Source organism: Acromyrmex echinatior, chromosome 10 (genome assembly GCF_024713525.1).
Source record: "Acromyrmex echinatior isolate Ae372 chromosome 10, ASM2471352v2, whole genome shotgun sequence".
In the NCBI taxonomy this organism is placed as follows: Eukaryota; Metazoa; Arthropoda; class Insecta; order Hymenoptera; family Formicidae; genus Acromyrmex; species Acromyrmex echinatior.
The window spans coordinates 10,688,970-10,709,359 of record NC_141861.1 but is presented as its reverse complement, the minus strand read 5'-3'; the positions used below and the strand labels follow the sequence as shown (position 1 = coordinate 10,709,359).

At 29.4% G+C, this 20,390-nt stretch overlaps 1 protein-coding gene across 5 annotated transcripts in view; it reads left to right on the top strand.

The window, feature by feature from the left end:
* l(2)37Cd (general transcription factor IIIC subunit l(2)37Cd) overlaps positions 1-18,895 on the top strand; it is a 56,556-nt gene extending 37,661 nt beyond the window's left edge. For 4 of the 5 annotated variants that reach the window (XM_011061278.2, XM_087410197.1, XM_087410196.1 and 1 more), the window contains exons 5-8: positions 3,282-3,857; positions 3,957-4,165; positions 18,384-18,567; positions 18,637-18,895. In XM_011061278.2, the coding sequence (XP_011059580.2) occupies positions 3,282-3,857; positions 3,957-4,165; positions 18,384-18,567; positions 18,637-18,788 (1,121 nt within the window). In that variant the 3' untranslated portion in view covers positions 18,789-18,895. Of the gene's footprint in view, positions 1-3,281; positions 3,858-3,956; positions 4,166-16,103; positions 16,232-18,383; positions 18,568-18,636 lie in introns of those variants that run through there. The other variant, XM_011061279.2, reaches the window with a different exon arrangement.
* The last annotated feature ends 1,495 nt before the right edge of the window (positions 18,896-20,390 follow it).

The following is a 20,390-nucleotide window of genomic DNA, read 5'->3' as shown; positions in this document are numbered from 1 at the left end:
AATGAAGCTTGTACATTTGTAGAGCAGACAAAAATAATAGACACGTGTTTTTTTATAGTGGCAATGGTGCAGGTTTAAGGGTGAAAATGATCCTTATAGTGATAAGCATGAGCACCTAATTTCTTTCATTTTAGCTTACTCTATTAGAGCTAAATTTTAGAGGTGATAAGAGGGTATCACATTTCCTGAAAGCAAATTCAGTGTAAAAAGAATTTAAAATGGCACACTCAATATGGCGATCTGCTGAAAGAGAAATGATCTCGCTCTTTGCCGAACCCAGGAATAACTGAGGAGGTCTATCCCCATTTCGTTTTTTTTTTTGGCTTTTCTTTTTTTATATATTTTTTTTGTTTCTATATTTTTTTATATTGATCAACGAATTCTATGATACACATAGTTATACAATTCAGCCTATCATATCAATGATTCTCTTTTGTCACCGCTGTTAATTATTTTACAAGAAAAATATGGAATTGGACCTCAAGTAGAAGCAAATCTTTTTAAAGTGATAATATTGTATTACCTTCAAATTCAGGTAAAATGTCGAACCTTGTAAAAATATGGTTTACAAATGTTTATCTCCTTAATTATAACGATAATAGTGTTTTAGATTCATGGAGTAGTCAAAATTTGAAAACATTTGAGGCAATGGATAAATTATCAAAAAATATTAAAATTTTAAAAATTCTTGCAGGAACAACTGGGATGATTCAACCTCTCAGTGTATTCGGCTTCAGAATTTAGAAAAATTTCATTAAACATTTTCAGATACAGTTATTTTGTATAATTATGACATGAACTTACACTTACGAAACAACGTTATCAAATTTCAATCGCTTATATATAATCAGTTATCTTCTCCTCGTTTTATAAATTTATTTAAATATTCGTACAAAAGTGGATATTTAGAAGAGAAGCCACTTTTTTTTGATAATCTCGTAGATTACTGTTTCAAAAATTGTGAAAGTTTCTATGTTTTGATGTATGATAATTTAGCTGTCATAAAATGTTTGGTGTATAAAATCTTTATGCATACAAAAGTTTTTTCAATATCCTTTCTGTAAAGATATAGAATAAAAATGAAAATCGCGCTACAAAATTACAAATATTACAAAAATTGTAAAAATATAAAAAAATATAGAAACAAAAAAAAATATAGAAAAATAAAGAATAAAAGCAAAAAAAAGACAAAATATAGATCTCCTCAGTTATTCCTGGGTTCTGCAAAGAGCGAGATTATTCTTCTTTCAGTAGGTCACCATATTGAGTGTGTCATTTTGAATTCTTACATTTTCTATATTGGCTTTGTTTTCAGAAAACATGATAGCCTTTTATCATCTCTAAAATTTAGCAGTAGCTCTAATAAAATAAGTTAAAATGTAAGAAATTAAGTGGTCGCGTTTATCACTGTAAGGATAATTTCCATTCTCAAACCTGCATCATTGCCGATATAAAAAATACGTGTCTATTATCATAATTTTTATACGTAAAAAAATATTTTGATATAATACAAGTTGTACCGTCTCTTTTAATGAGTACAATATATAATATATGATACAACAAATATATTTTATATATTTTATAAAATAATTTTGTTATATATCGTTTGTTGTATCAACTTGTATTATATCAAAATATTTTTTTACGTATAAAAATTATGCATATCTCTGTTCTACAATATGAATAATTTGTCTAACAAGTAAACCTACCTTTTCGTCACTTGTCGAATTTAATGAAACTTGGTACATTTGTAGAGCAGACAAAAATAATAGACACGTATTTTTTTATGTAATTTTACAAAATATTTCGGTTTAAGGTTTTGTAGAGATCACTATTTTTTCAGTTCACTTCTTCGAAGTTGGAAATTGGCTATATTATAGGATCAAAACTGAAAAAGTAATAGTCTACGTAAAACCTTAAATCAAAATAACTTGTATAATTTGTAATTTTATTATGTTATACATATATTGTTGTATTCATTAGAACAGACAACTTTTATTATATCCAAATATTTGAACTTTCGTGCAAAAATTATGCATATTTCTCCAGTCTTTAAGACAGATTTTCTAAGTAATCACTGTGCTTACAATAGAGTTTAGTTAAAACAATTTAATTTAATATATTTTTTAAGTTTACTTCTTTTAGTTTATGAGATAATAAGGTATGGTTACTTACATAAGGAACACGCTTTGTATATGCGGAGTGATTCATTATAATATTATAACAGATAAATATTTCGAAAAATGTATATACGAGGTGATTCATTATAATATTATAACAGATAAATATTTCGAAAAATGTATATACGAGGTGATTCATTATAATATTATAACAGATAAATATTTCGAAAAATGTGAAAGATATAGAAAAACGTTTCAGAGAATAAGAACGATTTCAAAGGGATTGTATTTGGTTTTTTTTTCTAGATGGAGGGGTCAAAAGGAAGGTCACTCTATTCTACTTCATTAGATGGAATTATATAATCTTTTAACTTAATTCCTCTAATTATTTTGCATTATAAAAATATTAAGGTAAATAAAAAGTATTAAGGTATATAAAAAATCATTAGTTTACAGAGTAATTTATACTTTATTCTGTTCTATTCATATTGACATAAAATATTTAATTTCTCTTAATTAAATTATTAATTTTTTGATAATTATTCCTTAATATTTTTAAGAACGGAATAAGAAGATAAATCAATTGATGTTAAGAAAACATATTTGTTAAAAAAAAATATGTAGACAAAATACTTTTGTAAATAAGAAATTATGTGTAAATTATTATTTTCTTCACAATTGAGTCATTTCATTATTCTTTTCATAAATTAAGGTTCAATTATCAAAAAATCAATAGTTTACGAGATATTTAATATTTTATGTCAATAATATGCCAAAATAAAATATACAATATCTCATAAACTATTGATTTTTTTGTATCTTTACTTTAATGCTTTTATATGTAAAATAATTAGAGGAATCATTAAATAAAAAAGAAATTTTTCTATTTAAAAAAAGTTGAGTGACCTTTGTATCTTTTTGGCGCCTCTACCAAAAAAAAATAACGTGGCCAAAATATATCTCCCTTAAAATTGTTCTATTTTTGTCTAAAACGTTTTTCTGTATCTTTTATATTTTTCAAAATATTTATCTATTAAAATTAAAATTAATTACCTTGTGCGGGCATGCGTGCGTATTATGTAAATTATACAAAGTATTATCTTTATATTAATTTTTCTCATATACATGTATGTTAAAAGTATTAATATCTTTTCTTTTTAGATTTATGTGATTTTCAATATGTGCCAATGACACAGAACAGATTAAATCCAAAAAAATTGGAATGCATATACAGTTTGATTTATCCAACGGGCATTCCTCTTTATTCTTGGTTGAAGAACGATGTACCATATTTTCTTCCACCAGCTGTTTTCAGCAGAATGGATACGGTACAACAGTATATACCAAAAACTGAAACAGATTCAAACTCAGACAATGTAATTGGTACAAACAAAAAATCTAAAGCAGGCTTTCCCAGTTACGTGTATTTTTCTACATCTGAAGTACCTACCGCAGCACCAAAAGGCATTGAAACAGCTATGAAAGTGAAATTTCTTCAAAACACACATTTAGAGCAAGTACGTCAACTGTTCGAAGAGCGTCCAATCTGGTCAAAAAATGCCATTATGTATAAAACACGATTTACATCCGAACAACTGAAGATATTATTACCGTCAGTAGCATATTATTTTATGACTGGACCATGGAGAATTATGTGGGTAAAACTAGGCTATGATCCAAGAAAGGATGTTAATGCGAGAAAATATCAGACATTGGATTATAGATTAAAAGCTATGCGTAAGTTATATTATTTTTTACTATCAAAGATATCTAAATTTTAAAGTATACTTTATTTAATATAAGATTCTATTAAATTAACTCTCATGTGATTTATAGATGGATTAGGTTCAACTGTCAGATGTAAAAGAAATTATTCAAATTACACATTACCATATAAATCAGCACCTGTTTCTAAACAGAAACCTGCAGTACTTACTGCTACGTTGAATCAGGAACAAAATTTGAAGAAGGAGCGGCATTTATACGAGAATGTGTATATATACCGGGAAGGTATGGTACCTCCTTCTCGACAAATGTTTTATCAGGTTTGTTACTAGTTTTTTTTTTTATAAAAAATAATACGTTATGAAGGTAAAAATAATAAGTTTATGCAAAAAATATTCCATAAATTATGTAATTGAATAATTGGAAGTAAAACTATTTTATCTTCAAGCTCGAATGATTGATTAAATAAAACATAATAAATATACAAAATCAAGGCAATAAGAATCTGCGCTGTAATTCATGCGCTGATAGTTGATACAAATGTATAAATATAGAAGATGTTAAGTCAAATAATAAAATTAATAATATATTGTCAACTAACAAAATGAAAAACGAGACGTTTCGGATAACTTCTAGCCTTCTTTAGCGTTGAAAAAACCATTCTAGTCATAGATGGTAGTATAACGTGATCGTCCGCTAACTTCCTCATGCAATTGTCAGGCGAAAGAAGCTCATTCCAAAAAAGTTCGCAAGCTGGATGATCTAAAATAATCATTAAAACTATTCAGGATGAAACAAAATCGCAATGACTAACCCGAGAAGTGTCGACAGATGAGATCATTTAAAAAATACATCTAAATGAAATATAAAAGTCCTCCAACGTAACATAACGAGGTTATTAAAAACGATAGGACCAGAAACTCTGAGTCTTACAATTATATGTGAACTAATGATAAAAATCTTACATATATGATCGAAATCGGCAAATACAGTATCATATACATAAACAATATTATGAATCCAAATAACAGTAGTACGCTTGATTAATTCCGTGTTCGTATTCAAATTGATGTCCGTATTCATTTTTTGTCGTTTGATATTCACCATTTCAGAAATTAAATGCTTCCTATAGTTTATCTCTACATCCAAAACTTCAACTTCTCACTTAAAATCATGTCTAAATTGTAACCGATTTCGTCATGACAGAATTAGTGGTATTTCTTTTTATGTGATTCTTATGTTTAGAAAGTCTAATCTTTAGCCGTTTATCAGTTTGTCCAACATAAGTAGCGTCACAATTATTACAAGATATTTTATACACTACATTTTTATGAGAATAAGTGGGAAGAGGATCTTTAGATGCTTTGATAAAACAAGACTTTGTTTAAACTGAAAAATGACAATTTCGAGACAGCACCGTTGACTATATCTAAATTTTTCCGAACCGACTCTATGAACAGAATCGTGAACTATAACATTTTTCTTTTTTTAATTTTTTCTGTGGAATTACTTGTCAATCAATCAATTAGCTTTTTATTGACAAGTTGTTTCATACTTTTAAAAATAGTATGGAATATAAAGAATAAAGAATAATCATTATTCAGTAATGTATTTTAATTACATGTTCAAGATTCTTTTTATGAAATTCTGAATGCGAGAGTAAAAAGAACCTGTCAATTAGACCAATAACCGTGCCTCTTTTTTTGTGAGAGGGAATGCTAAGAATTAAAATTAAGATATCTACCAGAGAACATTTGTTTGTGGTAGAGGAAACCGCGGTACCATGGGTTATCGATTGTTTAACCTTAAAAGGTTAACCTTTAAATTAATACTGGTACAGTATGACTGTTCATTGCCCATATACTTTTTATCTAGATGGCAGTGATAAATTCTATCATATCAAAAAGTATCGATCATTAATGATTTTCGTGGTACAATAGTAACTTTTTAACAGCATAAAAATGTTTTAATATTACTTTAAATACGAAACGCTACTATGGTCTGAGTGTTGAGATGTTGAACTAATATATATTTATATAAATGAATTAATTTCAGAAATCATAATTATGTGCCGATATGGTTGTCGGACTTTCAACGCAATCAATCTAAAATATTAATAATCCCCCCAAATTTCCCAAATTAATCTTAAAAAACTGTAATAAACTTATTGCGAAAAATATTGCCTCGGCCGGGAGTCGAACCCGGATCTCTTGCATTCCGTGCGAGCGTCCTGAACCTTTAGACGACCGAGACCTTAGCAATATTCTTCGCAATAACCAATATGTATAGAGAGTTACGCATTATTTCAGCGCGCGTGTATAAACAGTAAGATTAGAAACAAGACCATTTATGTCAAATAACATTACTTTAAATACGAAGCGCTACTATGGTCTAAGTGTTGAGATGTTTTACTATGTTTTTCTAAAAACTTATTGACTTGCCCTCGTACATCTAATATCTATTGTAGTCTAAAGTGTACCTTGTGTTATAAAAATTGTGACATATTACGCTCTATCAACTAATATCACAATTTTTATAACACAAGATACACTTTAGACTACAATAGATATTAGATGTAATTACAATTGCGCTGAAAATCTTATGTTCTACTTTTTTTATTTTTAGAGAATAACAAGTTTGTCTAATAATTTGATTGGTTTAACACATGATGAACATTAATGTTTTTTAAACAGTTAACAAGAAAAGAACTAATGTAATTTATTTGATTGTCCTTAACGTCTTTACTTTTATATTTTGTAACATCATTTTGATAAAAACATTGATATTCTAATAAAATTATAAATTTCATTATGTTATAGCGATAACTATAACGAACAAATAGATTGATTAAACAATAGATTCTTTTAGCAACTGCAGGGTAGCTGACCTACAGGCCATTGACTTTTGAAAAGTCAGCATTCAATTGCGAAAATGCAATCTTGCGCGCCAATAATGCAAAACTGCTTTCCGCAAGTTGCAAACAGACGGAAGCGATTATCCGTCAAATTGGGAAATTCGGATGCGATTGTCAGCAATGACTGCATTCGGAAATTCAATAAACGGAATGTACTCGTTATGTAGACCCTCAGTATCAGTTTAAAGATTAAAGCTATTTTTTGTTTTTTAATATGAAGCATCTCCGAAATTAACCGCTTGTTATAACATGGTTTTTCGTCAAGAATTTCAATACTATTCCAATTAAAATGCTCGCTTATAATGAACGAGAAAATGTGTTCCAGCGTATATGATTTTGATGCGATTCGTGTTTTTAGCTGTGTTTCCTACATACGATGCATCACAATTATTGCAATTAATCTTATAAATTACATTCTTTTTTGAAAAGTGAGATCGAAGGTCTTTATGTACTTTGATATATTTCTATAATTTATTTGAACTATAAAATGAGATTTTAATATCATTCCTATTGAATTGATTAAATGTTTCTGTTAAATATTTTCTGCGGAATAAACGTGAACCATGATGAAACGATCGATGGATTATCGTTCTTATTAAATTGATCAACCGATGCTGCACTTCTAACTTTGATGTTTTTTTAGTTTCTTATTGATTGTATCAAAGATAAATTTGAGTAGATAATCATTATTCAGTAAAATGTTTATTATATAAGTGTTAAATTTTTCAAATGGAATACAGAGTCTGACAGTAAGTTAGCTCTGTCCATCACACTTATGATTATATTCTTTTTCTGAGGTAATGGATAGTTAAAGAAAAAATTCAAAAATCTACTAAAAAAACTAGGTTTGTGATACCAGTCAAAAGTTAAAAGATTATCTTGAATCATCATTTTAATATCTAGAAAATTTAGTGAGTTATCGCCAATTTTCAGGATGAGTTTGAGACGCGAGTGAAACGAATTAAAACATTCCAAGAAACTAACAATCTCAGATGATGGAATTACAACGCATAAGTCATCGAAATATTGAAAATAAAAAAGATCATGAAACATATTCAATCATGCCATCTTTTCTAATCTATGCATTATCAAGTCAGCAATAATAGATGACAAAGGAGAACCCATAGGCGTGCCCCCAAAATTCTGTTTGTAAATAATGTTATCAAATAAAAAATATGTGGAATCTAAAATTAAGCGACCTACAGTCAAAAATTCATTTTTAGGTAAATTACATTTTTATTTGATATAAAATTTCAATCGTCATTGACAAAATCTAAGGTTATGTCTGTCGGAATGTTTGTGAAAAGTAAAACTACATCTAATGAAATTAATTTATAATTGTCATCTATATGCACCAACGAGAGCAGAGCATCGAAATCATATACGCTGGAACACATCTTCCCGTCCAGTTACAACCATAGTTACGAGCATAGATTAGAACTTGAACATGATTTTGATTAGAATAATGTTGAAATTCTTGATGAAGAACCATGTTATAACAAGTGGTTAATTTCGGAGATGCTTTATATTAAAAAACAAAAGAATAGTCTTAATCTTCAAATTTATGCTGAGTGCCTACATAAAGCATACATTCTGATTGTAAACAAGGTCTAATTTTGCGTTGCCAAGATCGCACTAGTTGTATTATTTTTCTTTTAGTCAGTATTTGTCCGTCGCAACAGTTATACATTTTTAATTTTATTCCTGTACTGATTTTATATCTTCATATTTAATTTAATGTTTATTTATCAAAGAATTCAATTTTCATAGTTTATGACTCTGTTGATTTTATTTTCTTACTATGGCTATATATTATTTATTATCACACTGGCTAATGGAATTTTGACGAGTATCATATCATCGAATCGTATTAACATATTGAACAGTGAGTGTTCTACCGAGGTGACATATTTGCTTGCTTTTTATATTATGATAATTAATGAAATTTATAATTTTATTAGAATATCAAGAAATTTTTTTCAATCGATCTTCCAACCTTTTGGCGAGCAATTTCTATTCCTCTATGCAACGTTTAATTGGTCTCATGATATATGTTTATAATATTATATATTCCATGTCTATTAATACTGTTTGATTATGGTAACATTTTTGCGTTTAGTATATATTTGAAGATGACTTAATGGAAAGGCTGAAACATGTAATATCATAATTTAATTATAATTGATTAGAATATAATGATTTATTTTTTTACATATAAAAAAATATTTATAGTTTAGACTTCTACATGCCCTATTATTGTATTTATTTCTGAACTTAAAAACAGGCGAATTTTAATATACGATCCAAAACGAACTAAGCGTTTACAGCATGCTGAGATTCTTTGATACGTGTACTAGCTTGGTATGATATTCGTGATTCAGAAGTATCGGGTCAAACTAATTCGCCAGTATTTATACCAAGCATATCAAGTAATTTGATATGAATGTGGTACTCAATATGCTTATCATGTGTTTGATGTAAACTAGGCTGACATGCGACTTTCTTTAGGGCGACTTTTACCAAACTCCGGTTAACTTAACCAGTCTAGTAACTTTGCAGGGTTTCAATTGAAACAGATGTCGAAGAAAAAATGCAAAGAGCGAAATTATAAATATAAATGTAAATGTATTAACTCTTCAGTTCACATTTTTTCTTCAACATCAGTTTCAGTTGAAATCTTGCAAAGTTACTAGATTGGTTAAATTAAGACTGGAGCTTCGTAAAAGTCGCCCTTACACGAGTTGGCGAATTGCGCAAGATCGAGATTATCGGATCTCAGTAACGGCTATTCCGATCGAGTTTTATATACTTAATCGATAACTTATATTCAGATTGTATTATATACTTTTATTTTTTTCTCTACGTATTCTATAAGCGCAGATATTGTGACACAAAGTTCGGAAGTCTGTAACTTTTCAGATTCAGATATCATCGTCGACTACATTCCGCGCATTCCTTTGGTGCCCATTTGACATTTTTTATGCTAGGAGCACTAATGATATGTATGATCAATGAGTGCTGCAATCTGTATTGACACAATAGTGTCGGTTCAAAATAATAAGATCCATAAAATCGGTCTAAGTGTCTCAGTAATAATAAATAGATAATTGTTGAGTTTACCAGGTGTATGCATAAGTTTTTTCCGGTTTAACTAAGAGATGGCGCTAGCGAAAAGTACGCAGCGTATTAATTTGACACATACGCCATTTTGTTCGTCTGACATTTAACTATAAACACACACAAGTTGAGTCCGCCAAAAACTAGCGTCTTTGTTTTATCGTTCAGTGATCATGTCGAGTTTTGTGCCTGAAAAAGAACATTTGCGGCACGCATTGCTTTTTTTATTTAATCAAAAGAAAAAGGCTGTTGAAAGTCATCGTTTGCTGGTAGAAACATATGAACACGCTCCATCGATTAGAACATGTGAGACATGGTTTCGACAATTTAAAAATGGTGATTTCAATGTGAAAGACAGTGAGCGCTCTGGTAGACCACAAAAATGCGAAGACGAGCAATTGCAGGAGTTATTGGATGAAGACCCAACTCAAACTCAACGGCAATTAGCAGAAGCATTACATGTATCACAAGAAACAATCAGCAGACGTTTACGAGCAATGGGAAAGATCAATAAACTCGGTAAATGAGTCCCACACAATTTGAATGAACGTCAAATGGAAAATCGCAAAGTCACTTGTGAAATGCTGCTTCAACGCTACGAAAGGAAATCATTTTTGCATCGAATTGTGACGGGTGATGAAAAACGGATTTATTTTGAAAACTTGAAACGGAAAAAATCGTGATTTTCACCTGGCGAAGCCGGTCCATCAACACCAAGGCCAAATCGCTTCGGCAAGAAGACCATGCTCTGTGTCTGGTGGGACCAGAGCGATATTGTGTATTATGAACTCTTGAAGCCCGGCGAAACCGTTAATACACGCTATCGCCAACAAATGATTAATTTAAACCACGCATTAATCGAAAGACGACCGGAATGGGCCAGAAGACATGGCAAAGTGATTTTGTTACACGACAATGCGCCGTCTCACACAGCAAAACCAGTGAAAGACACCTTGAAATCGCTTGGATGGGACATCCTTCCGCACCCGCCGTACTCCCCAGACCTGGCGCCATCTGACTATCACCTCTTCGCATCAATGGGGCACGCGCTCGCAGAGCAGCACTTCAGCAATTTCGAGGAAGTTGGAAAATGACTCGACGAATGGTCATTTTCTATATTTTGTAATTTTTATTTTTACAGCAGAGAATTTGTTTTGATTAGGTATCTGTTTGTTTTAAAAACACAAATTCTTTGCTTTGAAAATAAATTTTCTACTGTAAAACAAAAATTATATATAAAATAATTTATGTTTTAATAATAAGACGTTGAATTCAACATACATTGTCTGCCAAAGGTATTTTAAACTACTTTCCTCTACTAATGTTTTCATACATTTGCATACTTCTAAAAGTATTCTTTCTTATTCAAATCATATAAAATTATTTAGTTCGAATGAGGTAACGAAGAAGTGATTTCCTTATATACATGATGAGAATGTTGAGATGGATGAATATTACATCAGTAATCGAGCAATTATTAAATAATGGGATTGCTGTATGGATTTGTTAATGTCCATTACATTTTGCGTCACTAAATGTTTAAGTTACGAATTGATATAATATCGATTGAATATATCAATTAATTACGAAACTACGGTCAAAGTTAGATGTTTAGAGTAATACATCAATATGTATTTTAAATGCGATTATCTCTAATTAGAACTATGATTGCGTGCCAATTACTTTCAGATTTGTAAGTCATATGAGATGCTAATAAAATTGCCCAAAATTAAATTAAAATCTGCAAAGAATTTATTGCGAAAAATATTATCTAGGTATTAAATTCGGATTTCACGTATACCATGCTAGCTCAGTTGTCCTCAGAGATTAGTGTTCTCACAGATAAAAATATTTTTTGCAATAAGTTTTTTTTACAAATTTTGATTTAATTTGAGGATTATGTACTAGTAGCTCAGATTTTGCAAGTTCAAACATAATCGTATATAATCAAAGTTTTGAGACAAATGTATATAAAAATATATTGATTATCTTAAATATTGAATTTTAACAGTAATTGACTTGTATTTAATTGATTTATTTATGTAAGCGGTCCTGTTTCAAATATTAATATTTTATAAGCGTCTTCAATAAGACTGAAGATGTTATTTTAGTAATAAAAATAATGTATTGCAAACATAGCTCAGTCTGTTACGACGATAGAAATTTTTAATATTTTTTCGAAAGAAAGACAGTATTGAGACAAATCCGCAAATCGATCAATAACAAAATCATATACACGTATCCAGTAATGTTCATTGTTACCTGTAACATAACAATCTTATTATTTAATAACTATCCGATTACTGATGAAATATTTGACTAAATCTCAATATTCTCATCATGTATATAAGGAAATCACTTCTTCGTTATCTCGTTCAAATTAAATAATTTTATCTGATTTGAAAGAGAAAGTGTAAAAGTTAACGGGACTGATAGTTCCATAAAAAGAAAAAACTAAATTCACATAACATTAAATCTGTATAGATATAATGATATTTTCGTAAAAGTTTTATTTCCTAAATTTACATTTTAAATTTATATTAAATGCGTAAGAATTTAAATTAATTATGTAGTATAAAGGACTATCCTGCAATGACCTTGATCTTGACATATGTTGCCAAGGTCATGACCCCGAGTGACAAATTTTAGCCGTCGCTCGTTGTAAAAAGTTATTAACAAAAAAAGTTCAATAAAACCTAACTCTTGGACGACTGCACTCCGATGAAATAAATTCCCTGCTTTAACAGCGCAACATTTTCTTATATAATTTTATATATAATTTTTGTGTCTTTAGAGCAAAGAATTTGTCCGAATTTCTACACTTATATGTGGAATCTTACTACAATCTATATAGTGTGGAAATAAATAAATAATACTTTTAATTAAAAGTAATATAAACAAAAGATAGTATAAAAGAAGGGCAAAGAGCCAATGACGTATATAAAAAATTATAATTCAGATAAGAAAACTCAATACAAAAACAATAAAAATACAATAAAATAAAACAAACGTTTCAACTCCAATTGAGTCATTTTCAATGCCATCATATAATAATATAAATGTCGTTCTAAATTAAAAATTAATACATAATCTTACAATATTCTTAAAATTCCTTAACAAAAAATTCTTTCCTCTTTCTGTGTAATACGCTGTGAGTCATTTTTAACAAGAATTAACAAAGTCATAAGAAAGTTCTGGAAAAGTAACCGTAAACAAAAAGAATCAATATTAATCACATAAAAATTAAAAATATGATGATATACCTTAGTAAATCTGTTAAAAGTCCCATAATACACAACGAGAAAAAAATGTAAAATGTAGTCCATTTTGTGGTACAGTAAAAAAGTCTTTTTAATTTAATAGGTTATTAAAGCAAATTCGCAAAGGTAACGAGCATCTGACTTAAACGATGTCACAAAACGAAATGTCAAACAGAAAAACATTATCGAGAACGGAAAACGGAAAAATAGGAGGAAAAGGATAGAAGATGTTAGAAAGGAGAAAAAGAATGTATAATGTCAGAATACAAATCCGGCAAAGACTCCGTGTCATTTTGTCTATTAATCCCATGCTTCTGTTTTTTAATATGAACCATTTCTGATATCAATCTTTTGTTGTATGAAGGCTTTATATCCAATATTTCCACTTTATCCCATTTAAAGTTATGATTCTCCACCGATGGTTGGAAATCACTGATGGAGATTTTGAACTTATATTGATATCAGAAACATGTTCATGCAATCTGGTCTTTAAGTCTTTTAGTTTGGCCAACATAACTGGCATCACAATCCTCACAGGATATTCTATAAACTACATTTTGACTCTGAACGTATTCCAAATCATCCTTTCCTCTCCTTATAAAACTTCTCAATGTGTTAGGAATAGTAAAAGCCAATTTACAATTAAGCATATTGACAATAGATATAAATCTTTCGGATATCGTATTAACATATGGAATCGTAAAGAACCTTCTCCCAATGTCATCCTTATTCTTATTTAAATTATTAAACTTATTAATGTGATATTTTATTCTATTATGAATGGTCGAAAAAATAAAACTTAACGGATATCCATTCTGTAAAAAAATCTTAATAGCATCAATCAAATTATTTTGTTGGAATTTCGGATGACACAAACAAAATATCTTATCCACGACTCCATAAATCACACCTCTTTTATGACAAAGTGGATGGTGTGAGTGAATAATACTTTTGTTAAATATGTTTTTGTTTATTTGATTCATTCATTATTTATAGTTTCAGATATTGGATATTTTTTAGCCATTATGTTAAAGAAAGTGTCTAATCTTGTGTTTCAAATGCTTTTTTAAACATGAATTCTGCAAGATAATAGACGAAATGGGATTGTTTATATATCAAGGAATAATTCCGCGAATATATCTCCACAGACGTTCAATATTTTGAGTATGAACGCCTGTGTCTGGATCAAAAAAATATTGTGAATGATTTACTGTTTTATGTTGATATATTGGATCGATTATATTTTTCAACAATCGATATCACGAAATGTTAGATTTAAACTACTATCTATATAAAAAGAATGGAAAAGCTGTCAATTATATATAATAAAATATTTTCTGCTTTATACATACAAATTCTTTGCTTTGAAATCATTTTTTTCATGAACTTTTTTTGTTAACAACTTTTTAAGTTTTTTAAGTTGTTAACAACGAGCGATGACTAAAATTTGTTCAAGGTTGGGCTCATAACCTTGATAACATATGTTGAGATCAAGATCATTGGAGGGTAGTCCCTTATACTGCATAATTACCGAATTTAATATTAGAAATCTAATTTGCGATTATGATACGTTTACATGTTTATTGTAACGTTAATTTAAGATCCCTTCCAAACGCCCAAATACAAGAAAATCTATTTCTTGAGATCAATTATAAAGTAAATAGAAATGTTTATAGAAAAACATTCATCACTACAAAATGCGTGATATTAGTACAAACTTACCTTTTTAAAAAAGATAAAAATAGACACTTAGAATATACTACTTTTCGAAGAAAACGTAAGTGTCCAACCCAAATAAATAGTTTTTAGTTATTCTTCAAGAATATTGTTATTGAAGAATTTTCTTATTCCAATTCAAGTAATAACAACTTTAATTCTCTGTCAAAAATTACTCCTCGGAAAAAACTAACGTACTAAATTAAAACCCAGATGCTACATTCTTAATAGATACATTCTATCAAATTAAAAAGTAAAACCTAAGTGTGGTACTATCTTTTTATTTACTTAACTCTAATGATATATATTATTCGTACAAAATATTTGATATCAACAAAACTGGCGTCAAGTTACCACAAAATTTTATGTATTATTTGTAAAAAATTTGATATCAATAATTGGTGCCAAGTTAAATTCCATACCAAATAAACTAAATAATCATAAGTTGATTCACAAAGACTCCTTAATAATCACAAAGAAATTGGGTAAAATAGGGCAAGAATAGTCAGGCGCGATAATTGTTGCGCAAAACAAACAATGTAAATACAACACAAAACTCTTTATTAGATAACCGCTTACATGTTTCGGCTCATTTTTTAGTCATCTTCAGAGACAAATTAATATTATAATTACAATTATATAGTAGTATAATAGCTCAATAATTTAAAAACCAAGTTAAAAGAAAAAGAGCTACGAAAAATTTTATCTATAATAAATTGATAGATAAGTCAAAAATGTCTTAATAAATTAATTATGAAATTTAATAACATGCCGATTAACAACAACAAACGTTTCGATCATGATCGGATCATTATCAATGTTTACAAAATATGTCTAGATGGTAAAAAAACATAACATAAAATCGATCGAAAATTAAAAATATATTTCACACTGAATAATTATATAATTGTTGGTATCAATAAATTAAGAAAGATTTTCGTCTTGTTAGTTAAACTGAACAGTAACATACATAAAATACATACATTAGAATTTGTCAGAAAAGTAAAAACTTATATTATGGCAGTCGATGGAAATGAAAATATACTTCGCAATGTCAAGACATCTAAGACTATTGGTATCAATTGTGGATGTCTACGGAAATGATATTTGTGTCCACTAAGGGGCTTTGACTTTTGGTCGGCCTTGGCGTTTCGTCTCGGTCCCACACTATTAGACTCATCAGTAAAGCGATGCTGTAGCGTCCTGCTTTAGACGCCTGGAATGAATTTTAGATTGATGTTCTATTTAAAGGGAATTTGCGTGGCTGTGGTGCTCACACGAATCCGAGCGAATCCCATTGGACCTCTGGTGGCGAGTCGCCACATAATAATTAAAAAATCTTCGTCTTGTTAGTAAAATTGTACAGCAAAAGAACGTCAGTGAGTATGATTATATAATATATTGGTGTCCAGAATGAAATAACGTATTACAGCTATAAACATAATAATGTAAGATTATAAGAATGACAGAAAAATAATAATCTGATGAAACAATACAATATTGATATAAGTAAAAGTTAAAAATGTACAATGTAACTACCTACCTATTCAATTAAAATAATTAAATACTCGTTAAAATTAAATAAGAAAAATACCTTTCATAATTGTAGTTGAGAGTCCAACAAAATTAAATAATATGAATAAAGTACAATGCGATGAGAGAAAGATCGATGTCTCTTATCTTCGACTTATCGTCTTTTTATTAGACAAAATAAGTTTAAAATGACTTTCAGAGAAGGAAAGTAAAATTGATGTTAGAAAATAGTGAGAAGTGAGATTAAAGAAAGGGGATAGATAAAAGGAACATAGAAGGAGGGATGTATAGAGAGGAAAGAAAGATTATTATGAAGGAGAAAGGGATTGTATGATTTGTGAATAGGATTCTGGCAATAATTCAGTATCATTTTGTTTGTTTAAACCTTGTCTCTGTCTTTTAATACGAATCATTTCAGATACAATCTTTTGTTATAAGAAGATTCACTATCTAAAATCTTCACATCATTCCATCTGAAATTAAAATTAATGTGATGATCGGATATAACAGATGGAGAATCTGTCTTTTTATTAATACCCAAAATGTGTTCACGTTTACAATCTAGTACTTCTAGTTAGTAGTTTTCTAGTTACTAGTTAGTAGTTTTCTCTTTGTTTGGCCAATATAGTTGGAAATTTTTAGTAATTAATATCTTGTTAACTATTGCGAAAAATGCAAAATGGGAGAGGACTTTTCGACTCAGTTCAGTCCATTTTACCGCTATGCGAGAGTTTTATTATTAATTATCAGACTCTGTATAATATACTGCTTTTATTTATAGGGTATCTTCAAATTGATGGTAAATATTTTAAAGACAAATTCGTAGTAATATTTTAAAACAAAGAATCTAATACGAAAATGCCGAGATATAGTTTTTAGAAAAGTTCAAAAATTATGAATGATAGGACTAGAATTTCGAGCACTCAAATGTGGCAAGATCATGTGAAAGTACTGAATTTTGTTATTAAAAAATTCAAAGAACTTTCGTACTATCTTATCACTCCTAAGTGTACAAAATTCTAATTCTGCTACAATTTGTAATTTTTTTAACTTTTCTTATTTGAAAATTATCTTAGCCTCGACATTTTTGTTTAGATGACTTAAAATATAAAGAATATTTTTCTTTTTTAAATATTTATCATCGGCTGTTGTTTTCTCCTCTTATCTGAAATTAAGTCTAAAATTTTATGTCCATAATTCTATAGGTCTGTTTTCTATAACAGAACTAATGTATGTAACTTTTGGAACTTAAAGTGAGAATATGTCTGATATTTGTCGAAAGCGAGAAAGAGAATTCTAGTGCAGTATAGTGGAAGGGAACAGAAAACAAATCATTGAAATCGCTGTGAGATCTCGAACTAAGAAAAAAAAATTAACAAATCACATTTGAGCAATTCGACCAGTTTGATCAGTGCGATCTTAATTTTTTCTCCATTCAAGATCTCGGAGCCATGTTCTAGAACTTCTAGTTCGAATACAATTTTCATTCTTAAATAATCTAAATTCTAAAGCATTTCTGTAAAATTTAAAATACAATATAGTATAGGACCGTATATGTGATAACACAAACTATAGAATTCAAAGCTTTAAATGATCTAGATTTTAATGCTTGCATAATTCTTGTGTGAATTTATATATTACATATGTAGTCCCCAGAAACGCGCGCCGAAATGGTTTTTAAGTCTTGAAACGCTAACTCTACTAAACTACCGCAGTAATATCGACCAGCAATTTAATTTTTGATGCATCTTCGAAACGATCTTAATAATGTTGAATAACATATTAAAATCTGTAAATAATTAATTCTTATTGCGAAAAATATTACCTCGGCCGAGAGTGGATCTCTTGCATTCCGTGCGAACGTCCTAAGTCTTTAGACTATCAAGGCCTTAATAATATTCTTCGCAATAATTTAAAATAAAGCTTCGAAATCAATCTAATTTGATTTGTTGTCGCTTCCAAGTATTATAAACTGTTTTTCTCTTCTTTTGTTATTAGTATTGCGACGTCTTAGTAGCAGAAATACAAGAAATGTTGGCAAAGCTTCCTGATCCTTTACCAGGTATAAGATGTCATGAAAAGAGAGGATGGCTGCCAACTGATTTTGACGTACAATGCAGAGAAATTTTAAATAAACAAGTACGAGCTGTTTTGAGGAAAAAGATGAATATTCCTGAGGATCGTACGTATCAATGTCAGTATGTTAAAAACAAATTTATTGATAATAAAAGAACTTACATTTTTATTACAGATCCAACATCGCTTCCACGAAAACGGAAATATGGCATTAAATTAAAATATAATAAAATGATTAATAAAAAAACAAAAAAGAATACAACAAATTCTACGGAAATTCAGACTAATATTACGTTTATTTCGAAATTACCAACTGAACATGATTAATAATGAAAGTAAGCTTGAATCTAAGCAATCAAAGTTATAATTATGTAAAAAAAATTTCTGAAATTGTATGCTCCTTTAAAAATATTAAAATATAATATCCCAATACATACCATTTGTTTATAAAACATTAGTCCCCGAAAAAATGTATTATTTCTGATTTAATTCTAACAAGGAGACGCGTGCGCGCGCGCGCACACGCAAAAACGCACGCACGCATACACACACACACACACACACACACACACACACACACACACACACACACGGTAATTATTGCGAAAAGTTTAAATGTCGATGACCTTAACTTTGCCACATATTGTCAAGCTCATGATCCTGAGTAACCTCCAATAGATTTAGCAGACGGTCGTCGTTAAAAAGTTATTAACAAAAAAGTTAAAAAAAACGTATTATTTTTGCTATAAAGTTGTAAAGCCATGTAGAATTTCATTTTGTGTTGTTTCGTTCCCTCTCTCCCACTTTGGAGCGCACAACTTTCACGCGAAGCGATTCCCATTCCACCTTAATGAAACTCGTTTCGCGTAAATAATTGTGCGCCTTTAAACAAGGAGGAGATGGGGTCGTGCGCCTCCAAGGAGGGAGGGAGATAGGGTGAAAGTCACTTCATGTATAAAGTCATATGCCCTTATCCGCTACTATATAATAACTAAAATGATGAGAAAAATGATTTTGAAAGGAAATTTTTGTTTTTAAAGCAAGGAATCTTTCAAATCAGAGAATTTTGTTTTATTGCATAGAAAATAGCCGTTATTTTTTAAAATTCTTTTGCTGATAATTTTTTAACGAATGGCGATCTAAAACCTGTTGGAGATTACTCAAGGTCATGATCTTGACAACATATGATAAAGTCAAGATCATCGGCGAGGTTTAATCTTTTCGCAATAATTATCATATATACAGGATATAACAGAGCGACTGTACCAGATTAATTTTTTGAAAAATATGCATTTTTAAAAAAAATGTTTTAGACAAAAGTTTTTCGATTTTAAGGGAGACATAATATGATATATCATTGATTAGATCTTAGGTGGTGTTATCAAAGGCGTTATCAGGGCAAAGTCACATAGAATTTTTTAAATGGAATCCCCATTTTTTATTCTTGTAGCTTACCTCGAGAGCTTTTCAAAATACTATAATCAAATATTTTTCCATTAAAAACTTTTTAAGTTATAAAACTTGAAAGTTATAGTACCATCGGTATTAGCATTACGCAAAATGTCCGATCGACAGCTAAAACCTTTTGAATGTTGTTCAGGATCATGTTCTGGATAATATTTAAGCTTAAGTTCATTCGAGATTGTTTTTCTTATTTTCAATTTTGCACTGAAAATTCATTTTATTTGAAATTGAAAATAAGATTTAATCAATGACCATATTATGTTACTCCCTTGAAGTTACTCGCTTATCGGTCTACAGTAGCTTATCGATCTGATATATTGATCACAAGATAATTTGATAATTTTATGTAAAAAAACTTCCAATATTGATTTTCTCGATCCTGTAGATAAATCAAATCGATAAGTCAAAGCTACTGCAATACCTTTCGAATTATCGATGGGCAGTGTACCGACACTCTTTCCGTTC